Below are 26795 nucleotides of genomic sequence, written 5' to 3' on the forward strand. Positions count from 1 at the left end.
CACTTCCGCCGGGGCAGCTCTCTGCATCCGGGTCAGCTGCTGCCGCTGCAGCTGTAGCCAGGGGACTGGGCCAGGGTCTCCGCTGCCGTCCGAGGGGAGCGGGCTCCTCTCGGCGCTACCTCTTGCGACCTGGCCGTCAGCCCCGCGTCGCCGGCCTGGAGGGGCGAAGAAGACGAGGGGGCCAAGGCTTCCTCCGGGGTGAGTGCGGCCCGGGAAGACTAGGCACGGCGGGCCTGGGCTGGAAGCAGGCCTGGGGCGGATGTCTGAGGGGCGCGTGTCCCCTGGACAGCCCGAGAGAGGAAGCCCAGAGAGTTACCCGGTGTAGGGGGCGCCTTGGAACCTGCCCGGGAGGCGCTTCCCGGATCCCCACCCAGCTTAGGCCCCCGCCCTTGGCTCGGCTCCTGCTTGCCTTTGCCATCCTTGCTCGCCCCCCCGCCACCCGTCTGCCGTTTGTGCTGTTGTTCTCGGGAGAGAACTTGCGCCTTTTCCGCTCCCCCTGCACACACCCTAGTCGGGATGCGGTGACCTGGCCCCTTTGGTCCCGTATTTAGGATCAGCGTCAGTCCTGGTGCAGAACAAAGAAACTTGGACTTCTGATATGCCTCATACTCTCGGGGAGTAGACGCGGAAGCGGCATTTGTAATGAAAGCTTTAGTAGACCTTCCTCTGTGAAAAGACGAATTCCTGCGTGAATTTAGAGTTTGCCTTTTGCTTAATGGTTTGGGTTTCCTGGGTGTAGCTGATGCACCTTGAGATCAACTAGATCTGCTCACGTTAAATCAGGAGTTTATTTGGGTCTGTTATGTTGCTTTGAAACTTCGCTTGTCTGCCTGTTCCTGGAGCTCTTTGAGAGCACAGCTTTTGCCCTGTTCATCCTGGTAATCATAGTGCCTTATAGTTCGCTGAAGTGTGTGGTTGCATTTTAGTGTTGCTTTTTTCGTCCTCCCCTTTTTTGATTAGGATCTCTGTTTGTCTTAATGCATAATTACTTAACTTTTTTTCAATTAAACATCCTTTCTCTAAAATTGTGTAGGAATTTCTGCAACTTGTACATGGATAAGGTTGGTAACTGAAGTTACCCATTTTAGTTACCTTTTGTACTATCTTCTTGATGATCTTGTACATCTTTTACTTAGTTCCTGTCATTTTACATTTTCTCCACACTCTTCTTAAATCTTTCTAATCTCCTCAATTGCCACCTAACGTTGTTGGGCTTATACAGGAGGTATGACAGGTCCACTTCTGCAAACATGAAACTTGAACTAGACCATCATAAGTCAGTGCTGTTGTAGTCTTTAAGCGTTAGAGGACCTATGAAGTTAAATGTGACCAGATCTGGCATTGCAGGCTTATTCTGTATAAAGTTGATGGTGAACTGGAGACAGTGTGCTGTAATAGTCTACGGGTTAATCTGGGAACCGGGATGTAGTGTCGTTTGCCTCACATATTAGAAGAAAATGGTGATAATAACACCAATGTTTTATACTTCGCAGAAGTTGTTGATTGGAACATATGGGATGATGAATGTGCAAGTGGTTAGTAAATGTGAAAAGGAAAGTAGTCCTCCAGATTCCATCTGGAGAAATGCTGGTAAGATCAGGGATGCAGGAAGGCATCTAAAAAAGGAAGTATATATAGCCAGTTCTGAAAAATTAACCTTGGCTAACAGTAGATGGAAAGATGTCTTATTAAGCTTACATGGTGTAAAGCAGATTACTAGTATAATGTGATGATAGTAATATTCCAAAATTATCGTTTTTTTGAGGTTTATTTATTTATTTTGAGAGAGGGAAACTGCAAGTGGGGGAGGGACAGAGAGAGAGGGAGAGAGAATCCCAAGAGGGCTCCACGCTGATGCTGTACTGTCTTCTGAACCTGGAGATCATGACCTGAGCCAAAATCAAGAGTTGGCCACTGAACCGACTGAGCCACCTAGGCGGTCCTCAAAATTATAATTTTATATTACAACCAATATTTGTAACTACAGGGGCTCCTGGATGGCTCAGTCGATTAAGCGATTAAGCGTCTGACTCTTGGTTTTGGTTCAGGTCATAATCTCACAACTCGTGGGTTCCAGCCCCTTGTCGGGCTCTGACCTGACAGTGCAGAGCCTGCTTGAGATTCTCTGTCTCCCTCTCTTTCTGCCCCTCCCTCGCGCGCGCGCTCTCTCTCTCTCTCTCTCTCTCAAAAATAAATAATTAAAAAATGTTAAAAATACATTTATAACTACAATAAGGAGATCAGTATTATACTTTAATCTTTGTAAAGGCCTTAGAGCATCTCCAGTATGTTCTGCATACTGATAATAAAAGTACTGTTTAGGGGCGCCTGGGTGGTGACTCAGTCGGTTAAGCCTCTGACTTCAGCTCGGGTCATGATCTCACGGCTCATGAGTTCAAGCCCCATGTCAGGCTTTGTGCTGACAGCTCAGATCCTGGAGCTCTCTTCGGATTCTGTGTCTCTTTCTACCCCTCCCCTGCTCACGCTCTGTCTCTCTCTCTGAAATAAATGAACATTAAGAACTTTTTTTTAAAAGTACTGTTTATAGGTGACATAATTATTCTTTGCTTTATTTTCACAATTTTGAGAAGAGTCAGACCATTGTAATTTTTCTTGAATTTTGTGTTAACATTTTTGACAGAGTATCTCATTTTACTCTTTTTTTAAATTGAGGTACAGTTGGCATATCACATCATATTGGCTTGAGGTGTACATACAATAATGATTTGATATTTTTATATATTGGGAAATGATCACCACAATGAGTGTATTTAACATTCATTGCCACATATTGTTAAAAATTTTTATCTTGTGATAAAAACTTTTAAGAATTATTTTCTTAGCATCTTTCAGATCTGTAATACACTATGCTGTACGTTACATCCATAGGATTTATTTCATAACTGGAAGTTTGTACCTTTTGACCCCCTTCACCCATTTTGCCCACTCCTTCAACCCCCCTCCCTTCTGGCAACCACTGTTCTGTGCATCTAAGAACTTGGTGTGTGTGTGTGTGTGTGTGTGTGTGTGTGTGCGCGTTTTATGTGTGTTTTAAGATTCCATATATAAGTGTATGTGTCTTAAGATTCCACATATAAGTTAAGTGAGACCATATAGTGTTTGTCTTTCTCTGTCTGACTTATCTTACATAGCATAATACCCTCAAGGTCTATCCATTTGTCCCGACTGTCAAGATTTCATTCTTTTTATGGCTGAATAATATTCCATTCTATATATATGCCACAGTTCCTTTGCCATTCATTCATGGATGAAAACATAGGTTGCCTCTCTACTTTCACTATTGTAAATAATGCTGCAGTGAACATGAGGCTGCATGTATCTTTTTGAGATGGTGGTTTTGTTTCCTTCAGATAGATACCCAGAAGTGGAATTTCTGGGTCATATGGTGTTTCTATTTTTAATTTTTTGAGGAACCTCCATACTGTTTTCCACAGTGGCTGCACCAATTCACAATCCTACCAGCAGTGCACAAGGGCTTCTTTTTCTCCACACCCTTGCCAGCACTTGCTATTTCTTGTTGAATCGAGAATGGCCATTCTAATAGGTGTAAGGTGACAGATCATGGTGTCATTTCATTCTTAAAAACCCCTGCATGATCCTGCTCTCAAGTAGTGACAGGCATATAAGATTTTTCCGTAGGTGTTTTGGTGATCTTTGTAAACATATAAGTTGGCCTAAAGTGTTTTCCTATAGTGCTACCAGTGTTGCCAACCTTACAGGGCAAAGTGAACATAAATATTTAGAATGAAGCCCTTTCATTTAAATGGGGAAGTGAAAGGCTTGCCTGGGCATTTCCTTCTGCAACTATAGATGGTGGTTACTAGCACCTGTTCCAGCAGAACTGTTACACTACATAATAGTAAAGTTGTCATATAAGATTATAATTTATAACTCAAGACGGTTGTAAATATTCTAATACTTAATTTTTTTTTAGTTTTTTTAACGTTTATTCATTTTTTGAGAGAGCGTGAGTGGGGGAGGGGCAGAGATAGGGGGACACAACAGAATCTGAAGCAGGCTCCAGGCTGTGAACTGACAGCACAGAGCCCGACACGGGGCTCGAACTCACAGACCGTGAGATCGTGACCTGAGCTGAAGTCGGACGTTTAACCGACTGAGCTACCCAGGCGCCCCTTAATACTTAATTTTTGCTTTTAATGTTTTCAATCTTGAGTTGCATAGGGAAACCCCTTCTTCATTTTGGTTGAATTTACCACCACACCTCCCTCCAGAGACTGTCAGGAGGAAATACATTCTCCTTGATTTTTAACCTCATTGAGGTCAGCAACTGTTGTGAATTTATCTCTATGACTTCCACTGATAACTGGCACAAGTTATGATGTTCTCCCGGTACCACAAGTCTGTTGAGAAATCAAGTTATTCCTGTTGCATTAGGTTATTTTAACACATGGCATCTTAAAGTGTTATTTCCCCATTCTAATTTGCTAAATCTATGAACAAAAAGTGGGAAACAGGCACAGTTAACTTGTGAGTCAGCAATGTCCTGATTTCCTTCAAAGTGGTTGTGCTTATATTGCTCCTTTCTTGTTTGTTTCCTGTTCTTACAGCTGCTGATGATTAAGTGCTTCCAAGAACAATATTCTCTCAATTGTTTAAACTTTTTATCTACCTAGTGTATTTTCTCCCTAAAATTCGTGATGGAATGGTCAAGAGTGAATCTATCTTTATCTCTCCTCCTAGGTTCTGTTTAACTAGCTTAAATAATTATCCCCAAACTAAATATCCATGTCCATGTGCTGTGTGTATTAACATCATGTACTTCATGATTTTGAAGTACAAATTGAATGAATCAGCTGAGATATCTGAAGGACTCAGGCTCTATATTGAGTAGAGAAGTTCTTTTCAAGTGATAGACTGGTTCCTGTGGTAGAGGATCGAAAGGACAGGGTTTGTCTTATCGAATTTCACTGGTTACATATTTTCTCTTACAAATGAGGAATAATTTTACCAACAGAAATTGATAATTGCATGGATGTGGATTGCCCTAAATATTTTCAGTACACTTTTTGGGGAGTAAAACAACAGAAAGCCTAGTTACATAGTTTAATAAGAAAAATAAGCCTAAGGGGTAGAGCAACACAAAGGCTTGCTATCCAGTGTCATACCTACAATTAAGTATTTATTCATGTAATTGATATTTACAGGCTTATGTGCCAGGCATTGTGCTAGGTGTTGGGAATATAGTGATAGCACTTTCAGTCTCTGCTTTTGTTTTTGAGATATTAAATATTTTTCTGAGTACGTGGGATATTTGAAAAAGACACCAAGAACATCCTGGTATTTTTCCAACACCTGGCAAAAAGGCGAGACAAAATAATGGAAACTTTTTCTGATTATTGAATTTAGGAAGTATATTAGTTCGCTGTAATGTGATTATAAAAGACTTGAGAAAACATTGAGGAGTAAATTAAAATTTTAAAAATTAAAAATGTGAACTATATGCTAACTAATTTGGATGTAAATTTTAAAAAATTAATTTAAAAAATTAAAAATTTGAAAGAGACAGTTTTAAACCTGTATTAACAGAGTGTTTCAGTCTTCTTGAGCATCAGTTTCTAGGGCAATAAGCATTAAGTATTTGGGCTTGTTGACCATAATTTTGGGGTCTTTTACACTAGTTCTGTGTCTTAAATAGAAGAGATTGGTAAGGTAGGTATCCCTTTTCTGTTTATTTTCTTCTCTACTCAACATTGCCTCGCTCATTGTTTTCCCAAAGAGTTAAAAATCCCTTACTCCTATATATAAATACTGAGTTTTCCAAGCAAATATGTTAGTAAGGAAAAGATAGCATTTGCCATTTTTTCTGTACTTGAAAGCGTGTCCTCGAAAATTTAAACCTTTTGAGAATGTGTGAAACCTTTCTTTGAGCAGAGGTAAGAATTCAAACTTGGCAGAGATATAAATTTAGTCTACCATGTGAAATCTAACACTTCAGAAAATTGCCTAATTTTATTGTTGTTCTGGAACACAGTGCTTTTTCTGTACAGCTTTGTACATCTTTTTTTTTTTTTTTTAACGTTTATTTGTTTTTGAGACAGAGACAGAGCATGAACAGGGGAGGGACAGAGAGAGAGGGAGATACAGAATCTGAAACAGGCTCCAGGCTCTGAGCTGTCAGCACAGAGCCCGACGCGGGACTTGAACTCACGGACCGCGAGATCATGACCTGAGCCGAAGTCGGCCGCTTAACCGACTGAGCCACCCAGGCGCCCCCAGCTTTGTACATCTTTTGACTGTTGTAATGACAGCACATGAAGCAACCATAAACCATAACCATGTCTTTGTTTTATTTATTTCTTTATTTATTTATTCCAGTATAATTAACTGGAGTTATATCAGTTTCAGTTGTATAGTAGAGTGATTGAACAAATCTGTACATGACTCAGTGCTCATCATGATGAGTGTACCCTTAATCCCCTTCACCTCTTTCACCCATCCCTCACCCACCTCCCCACCAGTTCTCTATTTTTAAGACTCGGAGTTTTTTGTTTCTCTCTTTTTACTTCGTTCATTTGTTTTGTTTCTTAAATTCCACATATGATGTATTTGTCCACGTATTTGTCTTTCTCTGACTGACACTTTACTTAGCATTATATCCTTGAGATCCTTCCATGTTGTTTTAGAAGACTAATTGAAGTGAATGTGAATGACTGTCACCTTTTGTTTTATTTGATAAGTATTTTTAAAAGTTATATATGCATGATTTTAAAAGTCAAATAGTTGAGGATTTACTGTGAAATGCATCAGTCATTCTCCCCATCTCACCCTCTTTCTTCTACTGGGGCCAACCGCTTTTTGCTTTGTTTTTAATACTTCTAGTGATACTTCCTATCTCTTAAGAAATACATGTTTTATTACTTTTTCAAAAAATACCTTTAATCATCTATTGACTTGGTCTAATGTAATTCAACTGAATACTCATTTATACGTCTTCCCCCTAAAGTTGTCAGTTTTTTGTTGCACTCATTAACCAGTTGATCTTTATGACTTCTTAAATAATATACTTAAACCTCTGTTTCTTATTCCATCAACCAAACCAATCTCTAGGTTCTTCACTTTGTAAATAAGGATGTTGGCCCCACATCCTTCCTCAGACAAACTAAAATTTAATGGCCTAGGTTAACACATGTAGATGCATCAATAGAAATATTCACTAAGTGTCTGAAAACTTATGCTGAACTGTATGAGAAGTTTAGTGTAGATATGAGGCAAATCAAAATTAATTTACTGGATAATTACTAAATAGCCTTCTTTAAATACCTCCAGAATTATGGCATTGAAACTATACGGGAGGAAATATAGAAAACAGCACACATGTTTATTGTACTTCAGTTCAAAAATGTTAATTATACCTCAATTAAAAAAAATACAGCACACATATCACTTGGCTTTAGTGCCAATATGAATGTAAATGCGATTTACTGTCGATTTCTAGAATCAACCTCCATCCACATGACAGAAAATTATGGGTCTAGAGTAGAGAATATATTTACTTTTTATTCATTGTGCCTTCCCCCTAAAATTGCATAATTTTTCTGCATACGTCAAAATATTTAATAAATTTTAAATCACAGCCTGGGATACACATGCATATATGTAACTGAAAACGAATATTTTCACTGCACAATACCCTTACTACAAATAGCACTTACTTTGCTAAAATATATATATATATATATATATATATATATATATATATATGTTTATATGTCCACACACATATGTATGTATGTATGTATGCATATACATATGTGTATACATATACATATGTGTATACATATGTATATATGTATATATGTGTGTGGATATATACACACACACACACCGTTCTCATTCTCATTCTTTTTTTTTTTTTTTTTAATGGTAGTTGAAACCCATTAAATTGATTTCACAACCAGGGTGGAGGTGTGAACTAAGGTACAAGATTATTATGCCTTTTAAGCGGTTAAAAAATAAAATGGAAGATATGTTGTTACAAATTTTTCTCTTTTCACAGGACATTGGCTCTCTGGATTATCAGGAGCTTGTAGTTGATATTGAATCTAAGCTGAGGATGGAAGGTGTGGAACTTAAGGAAGAATGGCAAGATGAAGATTTTCCAATGTGAGCAATACTTTTAAAAGAAAATTTAAAGCAAAACTTCAAAATCTCTTTATTGAGATGTCACTTACTAAATGAATATTGAGTTTCTTAAAGAAGCCCAGTATTGAGGGGCACCTGGGTGGCTCAGTCGGTTAAGTATCCGACTTTGGCTCAGATCATAACCTTGCAGTTCGTGGGTTCGAGCCCTGTGTCATGCTCTGTGCTGACAGCTAAGAGCCTGGAGCCTGCTTCAGATTCTGTGTCTCCCTCTCTCTCTGCCCCTCCACATCTCATGCTCGCGTTCTCTCTCTCTCTCTCTCTCTCTCAAAAGTAAATAAACATTAAAAAAAAAAAAAAAAAAGAAGAAACAGCCCAGTATTGAAAGGTATTCATTTGATACTAGAAAATGAGAGTTCCCGTCCAACAGTTAGATGAATTCTCTTGTATCTTATATTCCAACTAAATATATGAGATTTTCTATAATCTTTCATTTTTGTTTTCAAGATTTAAATTTCAAAATTTTTGTTATTATAAAAAAAATGCTTTAATATGGTATTTCTTAGAGTCTAAGGGGTTCCTGGGAGAAGGGAGTCTTTAAATGTCTGTAAGAATTATTAAATTTTGTGTTTCTATTTTAAGAAAAAGTTTATTAAATAAATAAGGGGTTTTTTTTTTTAGATCATCTAGCCAGCTACCTTGATATGTTTGCATTTGTGTTTACAATGGTATTGACACCAGCTGGGTTAAGAGAAAAAGGGCAGAGGCAGATCTTCTATGTAAATGATGCTTCCATACCTTCCTGGTTAGAAGACCGTCCCAGTGCATAGAAAGGTCCCTTAGCAGTGGGAATATGGACAGCTGGTGGGAATACCAAGCCATTGCATAACACATGGGGATAATAGTAATGTAGAAATACTAAGCTCAAAAGAATTGTAGCCATCATCACCATCCTCCCATGTGAGGGACAATTTACCTTCATCACCCATTGTATCATATGTCACATTAAATTCCTGCGTTTGAATTATATATTTTTTAGGTTGTTTATAATTTTTAGAATTGTTTTATAGTTGTATTCAAGAGGAATTAGATAAGGAATTTGTATCTACTTTTATGTGTTATTTATTTAAATATGTAAGTCATCTCCAACAGTCTGAAATTTTCTTTAAAAGTGGTTTGTAAATTACTGAAGCTTAAGAAACCACTCTATTCAGTTTTCCACATAATTGGTTCTATATTTTTAATAGTTCTTTTAACTTCAAAAAAATTTTTTTTAATTTGTGAAATAAAAATTATGTCTGTGTCTTCTAGACCTTTACCAGAGGATGATAGTATGGAAGCAGATATATTAGCTGTAACTGGACCAGAGAGCCAGCCTGGTAAGAACTTGACATTTTGGTTTCAATGAAATGATAGGCTTTGTGCTATTTTTTAACACATTTCTTTGTCAAGCAAAAAAAAAAAAAAAAAAAAAAAATATATATATATATATATATATATATATATATATATATATATATACATACACACACACACTCACTTTTTGTTCTATTGGGGAGCCAAAGAATGAGTTGAATGTTTAAGAAAGCGTGTTTGGAATGCCCTGGAAATTATAACTTTCCAAAGACCTACCCTTGGTTTTTGGAAGTTTCTACAATAAAAAGTTGAGAGGAGTTAATTTTTAGTAGTAAGAGTTGGTTGTAAGATCTGCCTCTGTTATTTAAAAAGATATATCCTTGTTGGAGTATGTCATCTTGCCATGATGTAGAAACAATAATGATCAAAATCCAAAGTTCGTAAATTAATGCTTTGGGATTGTGTCTGATTAATGTTAATTTTCCTCAAGAATGAAGTGATTAAAATTTTTCTCTTACTCAAGTTGAGCACGTAAACAATCCTTCTAATCTATTTTTCACCTTTTTTTTTTCTTTTACCCATTCCATGCTCACTAGAACTTAATGGAAATAAGGTGAGAAAGAAACTCATGGCCCCAGACATTAGCCTGACCCTGGATCCTAGTGATGGCTCTGTGCTGTCAGATGATTTGGATGAAAGTGGAGAGATTGACTTAGATGGCTTAGACACGCCATCAGAGAACAGTAATGAATTTGAGTGGGAAGGTAAATGCTTCATTGTTTTCATCTAACTTTTATTAATAAATGTTTGTCTCTGTATGCATATGTGTTTTTTGAGTAGCAGTTTCGTATTAGGATAATTGGAAAAACTTAAAACTTGAGCATGAACCCAAAATCAATGATGAAGGGATTTTGTTGAAATATGTTATTCTTTAAAGTTCCTACTGTATTTGTTACTAAGATGTGAAGTACTGCTAACGCTGAATATTCTTATGTTTCAAAACTGTTTTTAGTAGATTACACAGGTGGCTTAATTTTTTTTTTTCTTAATTGCCCAGTATTGTAAAGTTATGTTTTCTCATGTTGCTTCCAAAATATCGCTTGATAATTGTGGCATGTTCTTTTATTCAGTCAATAATCTAAGCAAGAAAAGCTTTGAAGAGACATGTAATTTAGGGAATATGCTACAAGTAATTAAGGATTTGCAGAGAGGGAGCTTTGAAGGGAGGTTTTTTTAATTAGGTTTGCCTACACTGTGTAAACAACCAGCTTGAATTATGTATACTCTTAGTCTTGCAAACTTTATATTCCTGATTATTAGTTATTTAGAATTCAAAGGAGTTGGCATGTCTGTTGCTTTGGATGCTTTCTTTAATGACATAATTGCTGTGTACAGTATCTTTATATAGTTGTTTGTGGGTTTCATCCTTAGAATGATTTTCATTTCAAAGCAGTGTTCGGCACTATGTGTCTTATCTGAAGTGAAGAGTAAGATCCTTGATATGCTGTATCTTTGTTCCTTTTTTCTTCCCTGTTTTACTGGTTCACTAAGCAGTCCAGTTATAGCAGTTTTTTTTAAAAGATACTGAAATAGTTTTCTGCCTATGTGTTTTGTCTCTTCTTTCTTTAATGCTGCTGTAGTCATTTCCTGGAAGGATATTTTCCGTTAACAGCTTTATCTTGGAAACAAACAACTAACATGCAGTAGGTTCCCCCTCCCCCATCTTTTGGTAAGGACTATGATACTAAAATTTTGAAAATCATTTCTTCATTTAAAATCCACTAAAATGCAATCTTGAAATATAAATTACACCTAATCATTGGTGCTTCTGCTTTGGCTAATGTCAATTCAAAATAGACTTTTGCATGTACACGTCAGAATTTTTTCAGTAAATATATGCTTAATAAAATTGATCAAATGCGGGGCGCCTGGGTGGCGCAGTCGGTTAAGCGTCCGACTTCAGCCAGGTCACGATCTTGCGGTCTGTGAGTTCGAGCCCCGCGTCAGGCTCTGGGCTGATGGCTCGGAGCCTGGAGCCTGTTTCCGATTCTGTGTCTCCCTCTCTCTCTGTCCCTCCCCCGTTCATGCTCTGTGTCTCTCTGTCCCAAAAATAAATTAAAAAAAAAAAAGTTGATAAAATTGATCAAATGAGAAATAATCATTGACTAGTTAACCACTTTCTATCTGGTATTACAATGTTTGGGGAGTAATTTATGTGCTCAATAACAAAAACCAGTTTGCTCTCAGATAGTTACTGTAAATAACCTATAGTGGTAACTACCAAGAACAATGTTGTAAATAGAATCTAGAACAGTATCGTAAGGCCAGTATGCTAAGATTTTGATGGTTGTGTGAATTATCTTTTTTGGACTCATGAATATACACTGCACTGTGATTAGGTGCTTTCTGAATTAAGCAATACAAAAAGAGTTAACCATGTTTTCCAAAAGCATAAAATGGCCTCATACGAAGAGCAAGAAGCCTTTTCCTCTATTATAGAAGAAACACTTAAAAATTCCACAGAAGGTATAATGAAAAATTCTCTGAACAGTCTAATTAGATAGTAAAGTGGTTAACATGCAATTTTATTTTTATTTGTTATTTATAAGTAACAATTTGTGATTCAAAAACCTTTTATTTTGACAGATGATCTTCCAAAGCCCAAAACTACTGAAATTATTAGGAAAGGCTCAATTACCGAATACACAGCAGCAGAGGAAAAAGAAGATGGACGACGCTGGCGTATGTTCAGAATTGGAGAACAGGACCACAGGGTTGATATGAAGGCAATTGAACCCTATAAAAAAGTTATCAGCCACGGAGGTAAGAGCGATCAAAGATTGTTCATATTTTTTAGTGCAATATCAGAAATGTAAAAGCTTAAAGAAGCTCTCCCTTGAGTTAAAAATTGTAACTGGTAATTTTTATGTCATTTTAGAAATATAACAGGTTTGAAGTAGAAGGATAAAACCACATTTAAAAATCACTAGTAGACGCACACAGTATGTTCAAAAGGTACAAGAGTGTACAGCAAAAACTGTTTTCCTCCCACTCTCTTCCTAGACCCCCCCCCAAAATTGAGACTTTCTCATCTTTTTATCTGTTTGTAATTTACATACAGTGAAATGCCATAATCCTTTTTTGTAGCGTTTGCAAATTTCTTTTTTTTTTTTTGGTCTCAGCTTCATGAGATATCTATAATTGACACATAACATCGTGTAAGTTTAAGGTGTAAAATGTGTTGATCTGATACAATACATATTGCATAGTGATTACTATTTCTTTTTTGTGGTGAGAACATTTATGATCTGCTCTCTTAGCAACTTCCGAGTACATAATAGGATATTATTAACTGTAGTCACTATGCTGCACGTTAGATCCCTAGAACTTATTCATCATATTACTGGAAGTTTGTACCCTTTGACCAACATCTCCTCTTTCCCGTAGTCCCTGGTAACCACCATTGTAGTCTCTAAGTTTGGCTTTTTTAGATTCCACATATAAGTGATATCATACAGTATGTGTTTTTCTTCGTTCTGACTTTTTCACTTAAAAGTGCTCTAATCTGAAATGTAAGATTCAGTGAGTTTTGACAAATGCCCATGTAACCATGTATCCCCATATCACCTACACCTCTAGACAGATAGAACTTCTCATTGCCCCCAAAATTCTCTCATACTCCTTCCCAATGAATACCCCCTCCCCAGTAACCACTATTCTAATGTCTGTCCCCATGACATTTCCTGTTCTAGAATTTCATGTAACTAGAATCATACAGTATACACTCTTGTGTCTGCTTCTTTTGCTCAGCATATTCTGGAGATTCATCCATATTGTTGCACGTGTCTATTGTTCATTCCTTGTTATTGCTAATTGTGTGTTATTCATTGTGTGGTTTGACCACAATTGGCTTATTCACTTTTCCTTTGATGGCTATGTGAGTTGTTTCCAGTTGGGGCTATTATGATTAAAACTGCTGTGAACATTCTTGTACTAGTCTTTTTGTTGTGTAAGTAAAACCTGGTGTTACTTAAAGCCCTAAACAAATCCTGTAGCTTTACCATAAAGTACAGAACTAATTCATTCCACATTCTTACGGAGCACCAACTTTGCATATTTGTGGAATATCCAAAAATATAAGGCTTTGATCCTTAAGAAATCACAAGTCAAATAGGAAAAGCTTTGGAAGTACAATTATAACTTCTATCCATCTATGCCATGTACAGAAGTTTACTTACATGCTGTAAATAGTGCCAGAATGTTAATGGTAGTCAAAATGCAATTCACTCCTGGGGCATCTGTGTGGCTCAGTCTGTTGAGCATCTGACTTTGGTTCAGGTCGTGATCTCACGGTTCATGAGTTTGAGCCCCCCATGTCGTGCCCTGTGCTTGCTGACAGCTCAGAACCTGGCGCCTGCTTCGGATTCTGTGTCTCCCTTTCTCTCTGCCCACCCCTGCTTGTGCTCTGTCTGTCTGTCTGTCTCTCTCTCTCTCTCTCTCTCAAAAATAAACATTAAAAAAAAAAAAGTGCAAGTCACTCTCTAGAACATGTCATATTACCTGAAATCCTAATGCAGGAAAGGGACCACACAGGTTAAGCAGATTGGGTTTTTTTATGTAAAGTCATTTCTACTTAATTTACTCTCTACCAAATGCATTCCCTTCCTTATTTCTATAGTCTTCATTCATCTGAAAACAAATCACTTGAATATTTGCAGTTACATTATTCCACCTAATTTAATCTTATTCAGATGAAGAAAACAGGATAATCTGGATCAGGAAGTCCACAGACTTGCATTAATTCAGCTGGTTCATGGGAAACAAGTTGTGAGACCTGCCTTATGATTTAAACCTAATATCTTTCAGAAATAGTGCTTTATTTGGATTAGGGGAAAATAATTAGGGCCATTTTATCCTACTGAATTATCACAATGTGTTTTGTGGCTGAGATTAAGAAAGATATTGAAGATGCTAAGGTACTTGAAATGTTTAAACCTTTTCAGCGTGTGTTTGTAAACAATAGAAATGAAAGTTAAAGCAAAACTGTTTGTTACTGGATACAGCTTAATATCTAGAGATTATAATAAACATACACATTTTAATAAACATACACATTTTAACACTTTTTCTTCTGTTAGAATTGTCAGAGATGTAATCTTTTCTTAGTTTTTAATCCTCTCTAAAATCCACAAAATGCTAGGTATTGTTGACTGTAAAACTATTTTTTGAGAAGCACCCACTTTAACCATAAATTGCTTAAGATTGTTTTATTGCAGATGTTTTTGTATTATGTCTTCTTGGATTATATCACATTTGTCTATTTACTAAAATAAGTCTGGCTTTCGGATTATGCTATTTTAATTGGGTTTCTGGTTTTATGCCCACCCTTTCCTCTTGAGATTTTATTGCACTTGTTTTGAGAAGAGGGGATTTAAACATCTTTCTAAGACTATTTAAGGTTAAATAAGAAACCAGGATTTTTGATCCAAAAACGTGGAAAGTGAATCACTTTAATCTGTCAACTGTACAGATTTCCTCTGAAAAAGTAAAATCATGCTAGCGATTTTCTTTGATTTCTTTTCCAGGATATTATGGCGATGGATTAAATGCTATTGTTGTGTTTGCTGTATGTTTTATGCCTGAAAGTGGTCAACCCAACTATCGATACCTGATGGACAATCTCTTTAAGTAAGTGTATCTTCACAAAAACATTTGGAAGAATATTGGGTTAATTAGATCTCCATTTCAAGAAGGTGAACTTTAACTGGAAAAAGATTATAAATATCCCCATCCTGGTTAAGTCCTTATTCTTTGGCATTATGCAACTATTTGTTTTCCAACTCAGCAGAAAAATTGTCAGTTTAAAATTGGAGGGAATATTTCAAATGATCTGTTCCAGCTTCTTTATTATTTATATTTGAGGATACATTAAGTGTAAAGAAATTGCTTTGATCTCAAAATCATATGACTAAACTGCATTTATTCCCAAGAAGCCAAATGTAACTGAACTAAGTTCTGTTATATTTCTCCAGAATCATTTTGTTTCTTAAGGTAGTGCTGTTTTTAAAACTCTTACTGTGGAGGGGTGCCGCAGTGGCTCAGTTGGTCAAGTGTCCGACTCTTGATCTCAGCTTAGGTCTTGATCTCGTGAACCGTGAGATTAAGCCCTGCTTCAGGCTATGCGCTGACAGCATGGAGCCTCCTTAGGATTCTCTTTCTCCCTCTGTGTCCCTCTCTCTTGTGCACACACACACTCTCTCTCAAAATATATGAACTTAAAAAACTTACTGTGGAAAATTTCAAACATATACAAAGGCAGAAAGAAATACATTGAATCTTTGTGTATGAATCACCCAGTTCCATAGTTAACAGTTTATACCTCCCCAAAATTTATGCTCTCCCCATTGTGTAACTTTGGAGCAAATCCCAGAAATCATGTCATTTCATCTATAAACACTTAAATATGTATTTCTAAAAGATAACTCTTTTTTGTATATAATCATAACACCGACTAGTGCAATTTTAAAACTTTTTTTGTTTTGTTTTTTAGAGAGAGAGGAAGTGTGCTTCTGTAAGGGGGGCACAGAGAGAGAGAGAGAGAGAGAGAGAGAGAGAGGGAGAATCTCAAGCAGGTTCCTCTAATGCAGGGCAATCCCATGACCCTGGGATCCTGGCCTGAGTGGGATCCCCAAGCAACTGAGCCACCCAGGCACCCCCTCCAACCAATGGAGTTTTAGGATTTTAATTGGCTTTGCTGTCATTTAAGAGAAGGGAAGGACATTCTATAATTTGGATAATTGAGTTTGGTAGTGTAAAGCAATATTTAAGGCTTAAACTTAATTTGTTTTTATAGGTATGTTATTGGCACTTTGGAGCTGTTAGTAGCAGAAAACTACATGATAGTTTATTTAAATGGTGCTACAACTCGAAGAAAAATGCCCAGTCTGGGATGGCTCAGGAAATGCTATCAGCAAATTGATAGAAGGTATTGTAAATACACATTGAAAGCTAGTCTGAATAATTTTTAGATTAGATTTATTAGGTTAAATTTTATTTCCTATTGCCACTTAAAGACACCATAAATTACATTGGTTAATTTCATAACACATTTCTATTTTCTCAATGTAGTATCTTAGAATATCCTGAAGGAAATGAGTTTTGATCTGTTTTACAAAGAATAATTCCTTAAAACAAACTTATAAAATAGTTCTTTATTTCTCCTTATTTATACCACACTGAACATTTTCCTGTAATTTACATTTTGGGAAAGGGTAGAAAACTTAGTACATTTCCTATTTTAATATATTGTGAATTTTGTTTAACTCATAGTGCTTAGCATGTTTTATGGTTTTGAAGAAGCTCACCTATAATCTTCCTCTGGAGTGAGCTCCAGAAGTGTGTTCTCCTAGGAGTTAGTTATCTATGTGAATGGAAGGAACTTTGATTCTACAATTGGTTTGATTTGACTATAGCTGATTTGAACTAATTTAATGAACTCAGCCTCATTAATAGGTTTCTCTAAATACCTAAACATGGCAGGAGCTAGTTTTTATGATAAAAAGAAAAAAAATGCTAATGATCACTTTATTTAAGTGTGAAATATGCATTAATAAAACAGGTTTTATTTGGTCATTATAAGTCATCCAGGATAATGCCTCTAATTCTTAGGGGGGAGTTTTACAACCCATAAGAATGTGTTAGATCTTATTTACATTTCCTGTTCCTATGGTGATCTTCACGTCCAGCTTTCTGCTTGCACAGTGCCTTTCATAGTGTCAAAGAAATGAGTACCAGTTCCCTCCTCTCCTGAAAAATGAAAACAGTTTACCTCTGTATTCCATATTGACCTCTACCCCTGGTTGACACAATCCTAAAGTGAATATATCTAGGAGACATTTAATGACAGGCTATACTGTGGATGGACATAAATTTAGCCAAGTGGAGTAAAGTTCATCTCAGTAGTAGGAGTGACCATCAGAATTCAAGAGTGCATTTTCTTGTCTTTAAGAATATCCCATCTAAATGAACTTATGGATGAGGGGTTTTTTTTTGTATAAACTTGTACATACTTACTGATGTCTTACCTTTTTTTCCAGCAGTAGAATTTGTAGAGCTTTTAAATTTTTATTTCTTTTTCTTTTTTTTTTAACTCCAGGTTACGGAAAAATCTAAAATCACTAATCATTGTACATCCCTCATGGTTTATCAGAACACTTCTAGCTGTTACAAGACCCTTTATTAGGTAATTTTCTGAGAGCCATTGACTTTAAAAAAAAAACAAAACTAGAAACAAAAACACAAACTCCTTGCATGAATTTGTCAGTTCTGTTGGTCAGAATATTGAGGTAATTATTTTTATTTTCTTCCATAGCTCAAAATTCAGCCAAAAAATTAGATACGTCTTTAATTTGGCAGAACTAGCGGAACTTGTCCCCATGGAATATGTTGGCATACCAGAATGCATAAAACAGTATGTTTTGTTTTATTTCTTTAATTATATTGGATTTTTATATTTTGATATGCAACAGGTAAATATTTTTCAATACACACTCTTTTTCCTGTATTGTAAATATTTTGTAACTGCTCTTGTTTTTGTAAAGAAGGAAAAGGGAAAGAAGCCATTTTCCAACACCTTCTCCATTAGTCACCATTTTCTTCAGGCTGTCAGTTGAAGAAGTAGGAAGTATTTTTCTGGTTGTGATTAATTCTCATTTTTAAAGACTTTGCAATCTTAAGAGTTGATTTCTTCATTGGTCAGTACTAAAGAACGTTCTGCAGACTTGGAACATGCTGCTGTCCAAATTTGAGTAAATTCATCATGGCATTGAATAATCCTGTCACTGGAGAAATAGACAGTATTGTTTTTATCAGCCTAACCTTGGTACGTTCCAGTGGCTGGAATATATTCTGTTTACCACATTCACTTCTTTATAACTTTTATAAGGATTTGGTAGAAGGCTATTAACATAAATACATGGGTATCACACTGCTGTCATGTAGAAAAAAGTTTTTTGTTTTGCTAATCTGAGGTTTAGTCCATTTAATGTGTCAAAGCCAGATTTCTTAGGTCAGTTTTGACTTTCTCCACAGTGTATTAAGTATTTTTGGTTTTGCCTGCAGTCTTATATGAGTTTATTGTCAGTGCCTTTTTTTCGAGTTTTTGTTCCTCTTCATAACATGTATATTTACTAAAATAACTCTTCCCTACCAAGGTATGAAGAAGAAAAGTTAAAAAAGAAACAAAAAAGGTATATGCACACCTTGACTGGGTTGCATCTAGACTAGTCCATTTGCATTGCACAGACTAACTCTTCCTTATTGGTTGGTTAGCTTGTAGACAAAGATAATAGCATCTGTAAATATAAACATACCCCAGAATCCAAATACAGAGTGAATCTAAAATTCCTGATGCTGAATATGGCTTGGATTCACCCTGTTTTAACACCATGCATAATGCCAATTAGGAATTAAAGGCCACAGCCCCTCTTCACTCCTTTTTGGTATACGTATACTGATGACAAAACCAGAGAAATTGCTAAGAATACTATTTGAAAAACCAATTACCTCTAAGACTTTATCTGTTTCACCATATTCTTTACATGTCTAGTGGTTTTGATAAATATATATATTTATTTAAGGAATCAATTTATTTCCCTGGGGTTTATGATTATATTTGCAATGTACATATTCTTTGGCTAACCAACATTGATTTCCCTGTATGCTTATAAATGGCCTGCTAACCAGTCAAATCCTACATACAATAAAATACCTAAAATTCAGTATACCATTTAATAGTTAAATACTCTGCTTTCCATCTTTAATTTTGAATACTTCTGCTTTGAGCATAACAAACTATTAGCTCTTAATATCTTGGCATAGAACATGAAAGGCAAGGGTATAAAATAATTACCATTTTATATACTAATTTAGAATAGTGTAGAATTTGGAGGTAACTTGTTAATGGATTTTTAAAAAATAATGACATATTAGCAAAATTGTCTTAATACTAAGTGTCTTAAGAGTTAGGGTGAGAAATTTGTATGTAGTTATCACTTTGACCATTCTAAGGAACCAGTTATAAGGAACTGAAACATTCTTAACTTTGAGGACATTTTGACTCTGTTGATGAGCAAGAATTCCGTTGACCTTGTGACGGAATCATAGCTTTACATTTTTATATGACACTTAACAGTTTAGCAAACATTTGAACATAGAGATGTGAACAGTAATTTTAGATCTTGCTAATTTTTTTTTCTAGGCACTAGTGTACATTTGCCAGACAGATAACTGAAATTAAAAATATAATCTGTAATTGTATACTGAAGACAGTTGCTTCATGGATTTCAAAATGAATTACCTTTGTTGATAAAATCTGCTGGGCCTTTTTACAAAGTTCTTAGTATTCAGTTACCTAGAATTTAGGCATCAGAAAAATAGTAGAACTATACTTTTTATTTAAATGTATTTTTTGATAACCTACCAGTACTATTTTATCTTGTTTTTTTTTTGTTTGTTTGTTTGTTGGTTTGTTTTCTCTTTTAAAAACTTCTGTTTAACCTTGATAGAATCATTACATGTATCTTTCAGGCACTTCCTTATTTTTTTGTACAAAGTTTTTTTACTCTTAAAAAATCATAAATTCTTGTCAGCTTGAAAATGGTAGCATTAAAGTTTTAAAGATAAAGGAGCATATTTTAAGACATTTCACAGAGGCTGTATGAGGAGGAGCTTACTTAAGGTGAAATCCCTATGATGAGTACTGGTAATAATGGGGTTTCAAAACTGAGTGTGGAAGTATAGGAATTTTAAATGTTGTAGATGTTTCTTCCAAACAGTTCCTCAGTGCCAAGTATGGCCAGGGAGAGATAACAGTTGTTAACATGTTTGAATGTAGTTTAAAAGTGAAGTAATTGTGAAATTCGTTCTTAAGGATGTTTCAGATTTTGAAAAGATTGGTTGTATACTGCAAGCCTTACCAAGAATATGTACCTTTCAAATTTTTGGTACCCTCATATTAAAAAAAAAAAAAAATGTTTTTAAATGTTGTTAATCTGGCTTTACCACAGACCAAGACTTTTCGGGCTCATTTACTAATGTTCAGGTGATCCTAGTAATGAGTGGTGATGATCATAGTAATGTAAACATAGTAATGAAAAGTATCTTTATATATCAAATTGTTTTAAACTCCCCTCCATCAGTAATTCCAACTAGTACAAATATAATAGACTATGGTACATTATCTTCTTTAAAGGGTTGTTTATAATTGTGTGGTAATTACATAATTCTAATCTCCACTTGCCTAAATTTTGATATGATCTCTGTGCAACACACTACTAATCGAGGCAGATTTTTAACCACCTCTGGATATTTCTGATTATTAAATTCGATGGCTTCTTACTATCAAAATAAGTGAAAGGCATTTATACTCTAAGTGTACTAGTAAATTTTAGACAATAATTCTGATTTCTATAAATGTGCATTTTTATCACTGAATTTAAAAACATTGATCAATTGGTGGGATTGGTATCATTTTAATATTTCGATTAACAGAATCATTTTTGAGGGAGTTTTTCCTCTACCACTTTCTCATCACTTACATCCCTGCGCCAGCCATGCTATGGCTCCAAGATTTTAGTATACTTGTTATAGTTTGAACTTATAGTAAAGTTTATGGGCATTTGTACGTAAAGTATATTATAGTCTTTGAGGAAACAACAGTCACATTTCTTGCCAGTGTCCTCTTGTCTTTAAAAATTACCTTTCATGGTTGGGGAAATGTCTGGTAACCTTTTTACTATGTCTGCTTCTTTGCAAAGCTTTGTTTTTAACAGAATAATATTCTATGCTAAAAGTAGTCACAATTTTTAAAAGAAAACTGTTCACTTGCTAGTGTCTTATTATCTATATTGTTTTTCATTAACCAGAGTTGATCAAGAGCTTAATGGAAAACAGGATGAACCGAAAAGTGAACAGTAAGTTTGGCATCTAGTCCAGACAAGACTGAAGAATGTGCTGATGAAGCAGTGCTCTTTTTTGCATTTATAATGCATTTATTGGCCCTGATTTTTATGTAACCTGTTACAAAATTGACTTGATTCTTCCTTAATGGACTTTTGTATAAGGGACTGTTCACTGCTGTATTGGTTTGCAAATCTCTTGAATTTAGCTCTTTGTTAGCTAATTATATTGTACTCATTTTATATTTTATATTGCTAAATAGCAGAGAACCACACTTTATATAAAGCAGTTTTTGCATTTGTTTGTTGAATCTTCAGTAAAATCTTCTTCAGTAAAATATTTATATGCCTAAATGGTAAAGGAAAGAGATAATATATATTTTTATGTTTCTGAGCAATATTTTTTAATGTATACCTGTCTTGTGGAAGAATGTGCAGGTAAATGAGATCATGATTTGTAAAGTGCATGTTCGAATTTCTGTTTTTGTAGATGGTTAGATACATTTCCTGGGTAACTTACAGAATAAAGTTGCTCATAAGATGAGGGACAGTTAAACTGGTTCTCATGAACACCCAAAGGTCATGTTCATAATCTAAGTAGATGTATACTATCCTAGGCTTTTTTCTCATTTAATAAATACCGTTTAATTCAGAAGCGCAAATACAAATGTATTGCACACTGTTTCCTTTTTAAACTTTAAAGACAAGTCAAAAAGCCATTTTTAGAACTAAACTTCAGAGGCTAAGAATTGGGATTTGTAATATATGTATATATGGGACATTTTATCTTCTGGCCCAAAGTCAGAACTTTATTATAAAAATTTTAGATTTGTTCACTAATGTGAAATAAGCTGTGTGTCCAGGGTATCACTCTCCAGAATTTGTGAGTGCAGTGTAGTATTCAGAGAATGTGATGAGTTCTTCACTGTCACTATTTTTCTGTAGAAAATAGGGGCTGCTTTTTTAACTGCTCTCAATGTGGGCACTTTACCAAAATACTTTATCAGTTATTTAAACTTGATAGTAAGTGTTTGACCTAGTCAGATATTGTGTGTATTCACATTTTCTGTTGAATCATGTTGACAGTACTGTAAAACTAAGTTATTTTGTAAGTCTTAGAACATCACTGCATTATGCTGTTTTGGATGACACATTTATATTAACTTTTTGTTTAATTTGGTAAGTACCTTGACACTATATTAAAATACATTGTCCTTAGGTGCTCGAACAGAAGAACTTAATTGCCCGCAGAATCATCCTAAAATAGTAGGTTGGTCTAGTATTGTGTCATACACTTGTGTGACTCATTTGGAAAACTTGGTATCCTCCAAATTTGAGGGTACTGCCACACTCTGGGCCTTCCTGTAAGGCAATTTATTAAAGAGTGTCCTAGAATAGCAAAATTGGAGCAAAGGAGGGCTAAGCTTTTAGGCTTTATTCTGTCAGACTGAACATACATGTGGCTTTCACCATTGCCATTTTTATTATAAAGTTTGTATTACAAAGAGAATTTTCCTTTACTTTTTGTCCTTCTCAGTTATAAACTTGACATGCTAAACCTAAGTCTAATCCTAGAGGATTCCCAGGATGAGATGTTCCTCAGCAGCCTTCTGACTTAACTTGGATCCAGCAGCTGTAGGCAGATCCTAAACTAACGTCATTCTGGCAAGTAAAGCCCAAACCATTATTGCTTGCTCAAACCTTAGGAACGGCTTGTGTTGAAAAAGCAAACTAACAATAACAACTTAGCCATTCCTCCTGAATTTAACCATATGAGAATTATGAATAAACGATTGTGGAATTTAATTGTGATTAGCGTATATATTTGTAGAGCTCTTTAAGTAGTCTTTCATCTATAAAAGTCTTTATCCTGCTCACAATTTGCTGAGCTTTTTAAATAGGTGGTTTTCCTCCACATTAACAGTTTTTCAGTTTCAACAGTTTATTGTGTTTGTTCACTTTTGCTTTTGCAAGCATTGTTCCTAACTACAGATACAGCTTGTTGCAAAAGTGGTGCATTTTCTTAAATATTTTTTGAAGTACAACTAGCCCGCCATCCATTAGAACATTAAAATTCAGAGGGAACAGTGTTAACACTTGGGATATAACGAAAGGGATGTGCCGTGAATCGCTAGAGTAGAACACACCTGCTCTAACCTGCACCTTAATGGAATCTGGTATAGAGATGTGCCCCATAATAAATGTCTCATAACCCTAAGGCTTAAGATCATAACTGGTAGGTTGGAGGAGAAGCATTTACCAAGTTTGTTGTTAATCGTTTGTCTTTGTGTGACATTTCCCCCATATCATTGAATTTTAATTTTCCATTACTGATTGAAGTGAAAGTACATATAATTGTAATATTTCATGTTTCTCCTAAGGTCATGGATCTAACTTAACTGGTTTAATTTGATTTTTGTCAGTATATTTTGTTGTACTTGGGCTCTGAATGCCTCTTAGTCAAAAGTTGCTTGTATAAAGTAATTTGGTTGTGTTCTGCTGGATCATATTCCTAGGTAGCACCAAGGAAAGATGGTATATTGACCTCACAGTTTAAGCTTAATAGCCTTTACCTTGGGTGGAGCTTGGTGGTGGAATATGATTCTAGGTAAGCCCTAGCAGGGTAGTTTGAAAGGAAAATAACAAAACAAGGAAGGAAGAGAAAGAAAACTATAAAGGGGTTCTCTCAGATGTCACTGAATGTGTCTGTAAAGGGAAATAGTGTGTGTGGCAGCTCTTGGCACCATGCAGTAGGCTTTCTTGCATCCAACAGGAAAACCTGCAGGCTTCACACAGAACATGTGAGTAAGAAGACTGGAAGTGAAGGAGGCAAAGACTGGTAACACCTGTAATGAGAATTTATATTTTCCTCTGCTTTGTCTCTTCATACAGAAACAAGTTTGAACAGAGAGGGTCAGCAGTAACAGTGCTCAGATTAAAGTTTAGGACTAGGTTATTTTTTATGTTTTCTAAGATTGGTAAACGTTAATGTAGTCTTTGAAAGTGGACATCGCTATTTAGTAGCTTGCAGTGAGTACTGAAACTTGCTGATTGACGAGTAAATGTCAGTAGCTAGAATTTGTTTGACTGCAATTTCAGAATTTAAAAAGGTAAGGGATCTGCTTTTTGATAGAGACTTCTTGTAGAGGACTATATAGCACCACTATTTGGCTGTTTTTATGTGAGTGCTCAGGGAATCTCGAAGTGTTTGATTTAGTGCGGAAGTGGCTTTTTTAGATTTCTTCAATTGACAGGTAAATTAGCATTAGGATATTATCGGATAGAATGGGCCAGTTTCCTGATGAGATTGGTAAAGGTATATATAAGGTGACAGTTGCTTTGTCCTCCTTTTCCCCATGTTATATATGGAAAATTAGTAACGTTGCTCAATCAGAAGGAAGAAGATAGGCTGAAAATAGATTTGCTAATCCGTCCCATCTTGTTTTCATGCTTATTTTTTTCCCATCCTATTTAGATATTTGAGAACTGGATCACAAACCTCAAAAGAAAGGAATAGAGGAGTTAATGTGCTTATTAATTAGACCACCTGTTCCGTTAGAGTTTATCTTGTCGCAGGGACCAGGAATTGGAGGAGTTGAGTTGCTGGGAGAAAGCATTATGAATTTACATTCACATGAGAAGGTCAGCTGGTAAGGGCAGTGGAGACCATCTATGCAGTGTTCTAATAGTACTGAAGAATTACCTGGGGAGCTTTTTACTCCCTCTTCCGCCACCCAGGATTCTGAATGAATTAGAGTTAGATCAGAGGTGAGTCCCTGTAATGTAACTTTCCTTCAAAGTTCTAAATAGTACTTGAAAATAAGATAATGTGTTAATAAACACCAGGAGTGACTCTAAAATTTGAACAGAACTGTTATTTTGTTTCAACCATGTATGCTAGATCTACTTAATTTCTTATGTTTTGAGATTTACTTTAAAAACTCTATGAAAAGTTCACATAAAGCACTTAAACACGTAATGAAAATGAAAGGTTTAATGCTTTCAGATTGATAAAGAACAATATTAAACTGTTTGCTTCGGATAGCTGTCTGAGTCTTATGTGACCTCATATATAAGAGGTTAAAACATTTACATTTTGAAATCTGTGTGTTTTCACAATCAGTATGGGTAAGGAGGAACTTGGAAAATAATACTACTCTGCTGCTCCACTGCACTTTTTGTATACAGACTTTTTAAGTTATGCTCCTTAAACTGTTCATTTACATAAACCTAACTAGTAAATATTGGAGGTGTTCAGGGCTACTGTCTTGCACAGCCGATTGGACACTGTTCACGTGGAACACAATTTAGAGTTAGTCACCTACACACTTTGATACGAATTCCAAAAATTCAAATATTTTTCTTAATGTAAGTTCAGGTTGTTGCCATGTAGACACAATGTGCTGTGATCGTTTCACTATTCAAAATATGTTGCCTAGGCTGGTGCTGTCATTTTACAGTGTGAGAAATTTAGTTCTGATTACTGTGTGTGGAAGATGTTGATGTGATCCCTGTAAGAAAGAAAAGAGTTGGTCTTGATTTACTAAGGAGATGTAATATTTTATTTTTCTCTGACTTATTAGGAATACAATAACTTGTGTCCTCATTTGTTGCACATGATACTTTTGCAACGTTAATGAATTTAAATAAATTAATTGTAAAGTTTGTTTTTGACTCATTTTTATCACATATTTTGTCTTACGTTAAGTTACTAAATTGTTACACTGAGTTTTTATCTTGTAAGCCTTTCAGTAGTTACAGAACTTTTGTTTCTCTTTATGTAGTCTGGGCACTACTTGCTATTCTTCAAAGGGGTGAAGTGTTCATCCTGCTTTCATTTTAAACATTGTCGAAACTATCAAACTTTGTATCTCATAGTTTAGAATCATTTTGGTAATGGGGAATCCAACAATAAAATCAGTTCAATAAGTGGCTGAAAACATGGCTTAAATGAGAATGTTTAGCTAACAAAACTGCTCAGAGATTCCATTTGATAGCACTTGTTTATGTATTTACTCCTTAATCACTGTTCACCTACTTAATGGCAAACAGCTGTACACATCATGCTGCCTTTAGTCCACTTAGGATATGCCATTTGGGTTTATGTAAACTCAATATATATTGCAGTATTTGTCTTGCATAAGGTGCAAATTTTAAATACAAATTCTCCCACATTAAAATTCTTCAGAACTCAACAAGAGCTTGTTGGGCTAACTGAATTGCAGCCGTGTTTTGAATCATAAAGTGATACCTGCTCTAATCTTTTCAGAATTGGTCTTCAATTTAGTATTACAGGATCTTCAACAGTATTACCCTGAACACACTTCAGGCATAAAATGTGACTGCCCTAACATTCCTAAT

General features: G+C 35.6%; 1 protein-coding gene across 5 annotated transcripts; it reads left to right on the forward strand.

The window, feature by feature from the left end:
* On the forward strand, positions 1-26099 carry BNIP2 (BCL2 interacting protein 2). Of its 5 annotated transcripts, XM_043555295.1 has the most exons (11): positions 7-198; positions 8039-8145; positions 9433-9500; positions 10074-10241; positions 12124-12300; positions 15063-15165; positions 16331-16462; positions 17633-17719; positions 17849-17947; positions 18690-18725; positions 21402-26099. In XM_043555295.1, exons 2-11 carry the CDS (start codon positions 8096-8098, stop codon positions 21451-21453), a joined length of 972 nt encoding a protein of 323 aa, XP_043411230.1. In that variant the 5' UTR covers positions 7-198; positions 8039-8095; the 3' UTR covers positions 21454-26099. The 5 variants fall into 5 exon arrangements, with proteins under 5 accessions (XP_043411231.1, XP_043411230.1, XP_043411233.1 ...); XM_043555296.1 differs by lacking the exon at positions 18690-18725 and having other exon boundaries at positions 1-198; XM_043555297.1 differs by lacking the exon at positions 17633-17719 and having other exon boundaries at positions 15-198.
* Positions 26100-26795: the final 696 nt, after the last annotated feature.

Source organism: Prionailurus bengalensis, chromosome B3, assembly GCF_016509475.1.
Source record: "Prionailurus bengalensis isolate Pbe53 chromosome B3, Fcat_Pben_1.1_paternal_pri, whole genome shotgun sequence".
In the NCBI taxonomy this organism is placed as follows: Eukaryota; Metazoa; Chordata; class Mammalia; order Carnivora; family Felidae; genus Prionailurus; species Prionailurus bengalensis.

What these genes read in the sequence shown, in the direction of transcription:
- BNIP2 (XM_043555295.1), top strand. Translation starts at nt 8,096, where the DNA reads ATGGAAGGTGTGGAACTTAAGGAAGAATGGCAAGATGAAGATTTTCCA. An exon ending in CTGATGGACAATCTCTTTAA is followed by an intron (nt 15,166 to 16,330) that starts GTAAGTGTATCT and finishes TTGTTTTTATAG; the next exon opens with GTATGTTATTGGCACTTTGG. An exon ending in GTTACAAGACCCTTTATTAG is followed by an intron (nt 17,720 to 17,848) that starts GTAATTTTCTGA and finishes TTTCTTCCATAG; the next exon opens with CTCAAAATTCAGCCAAAAAA.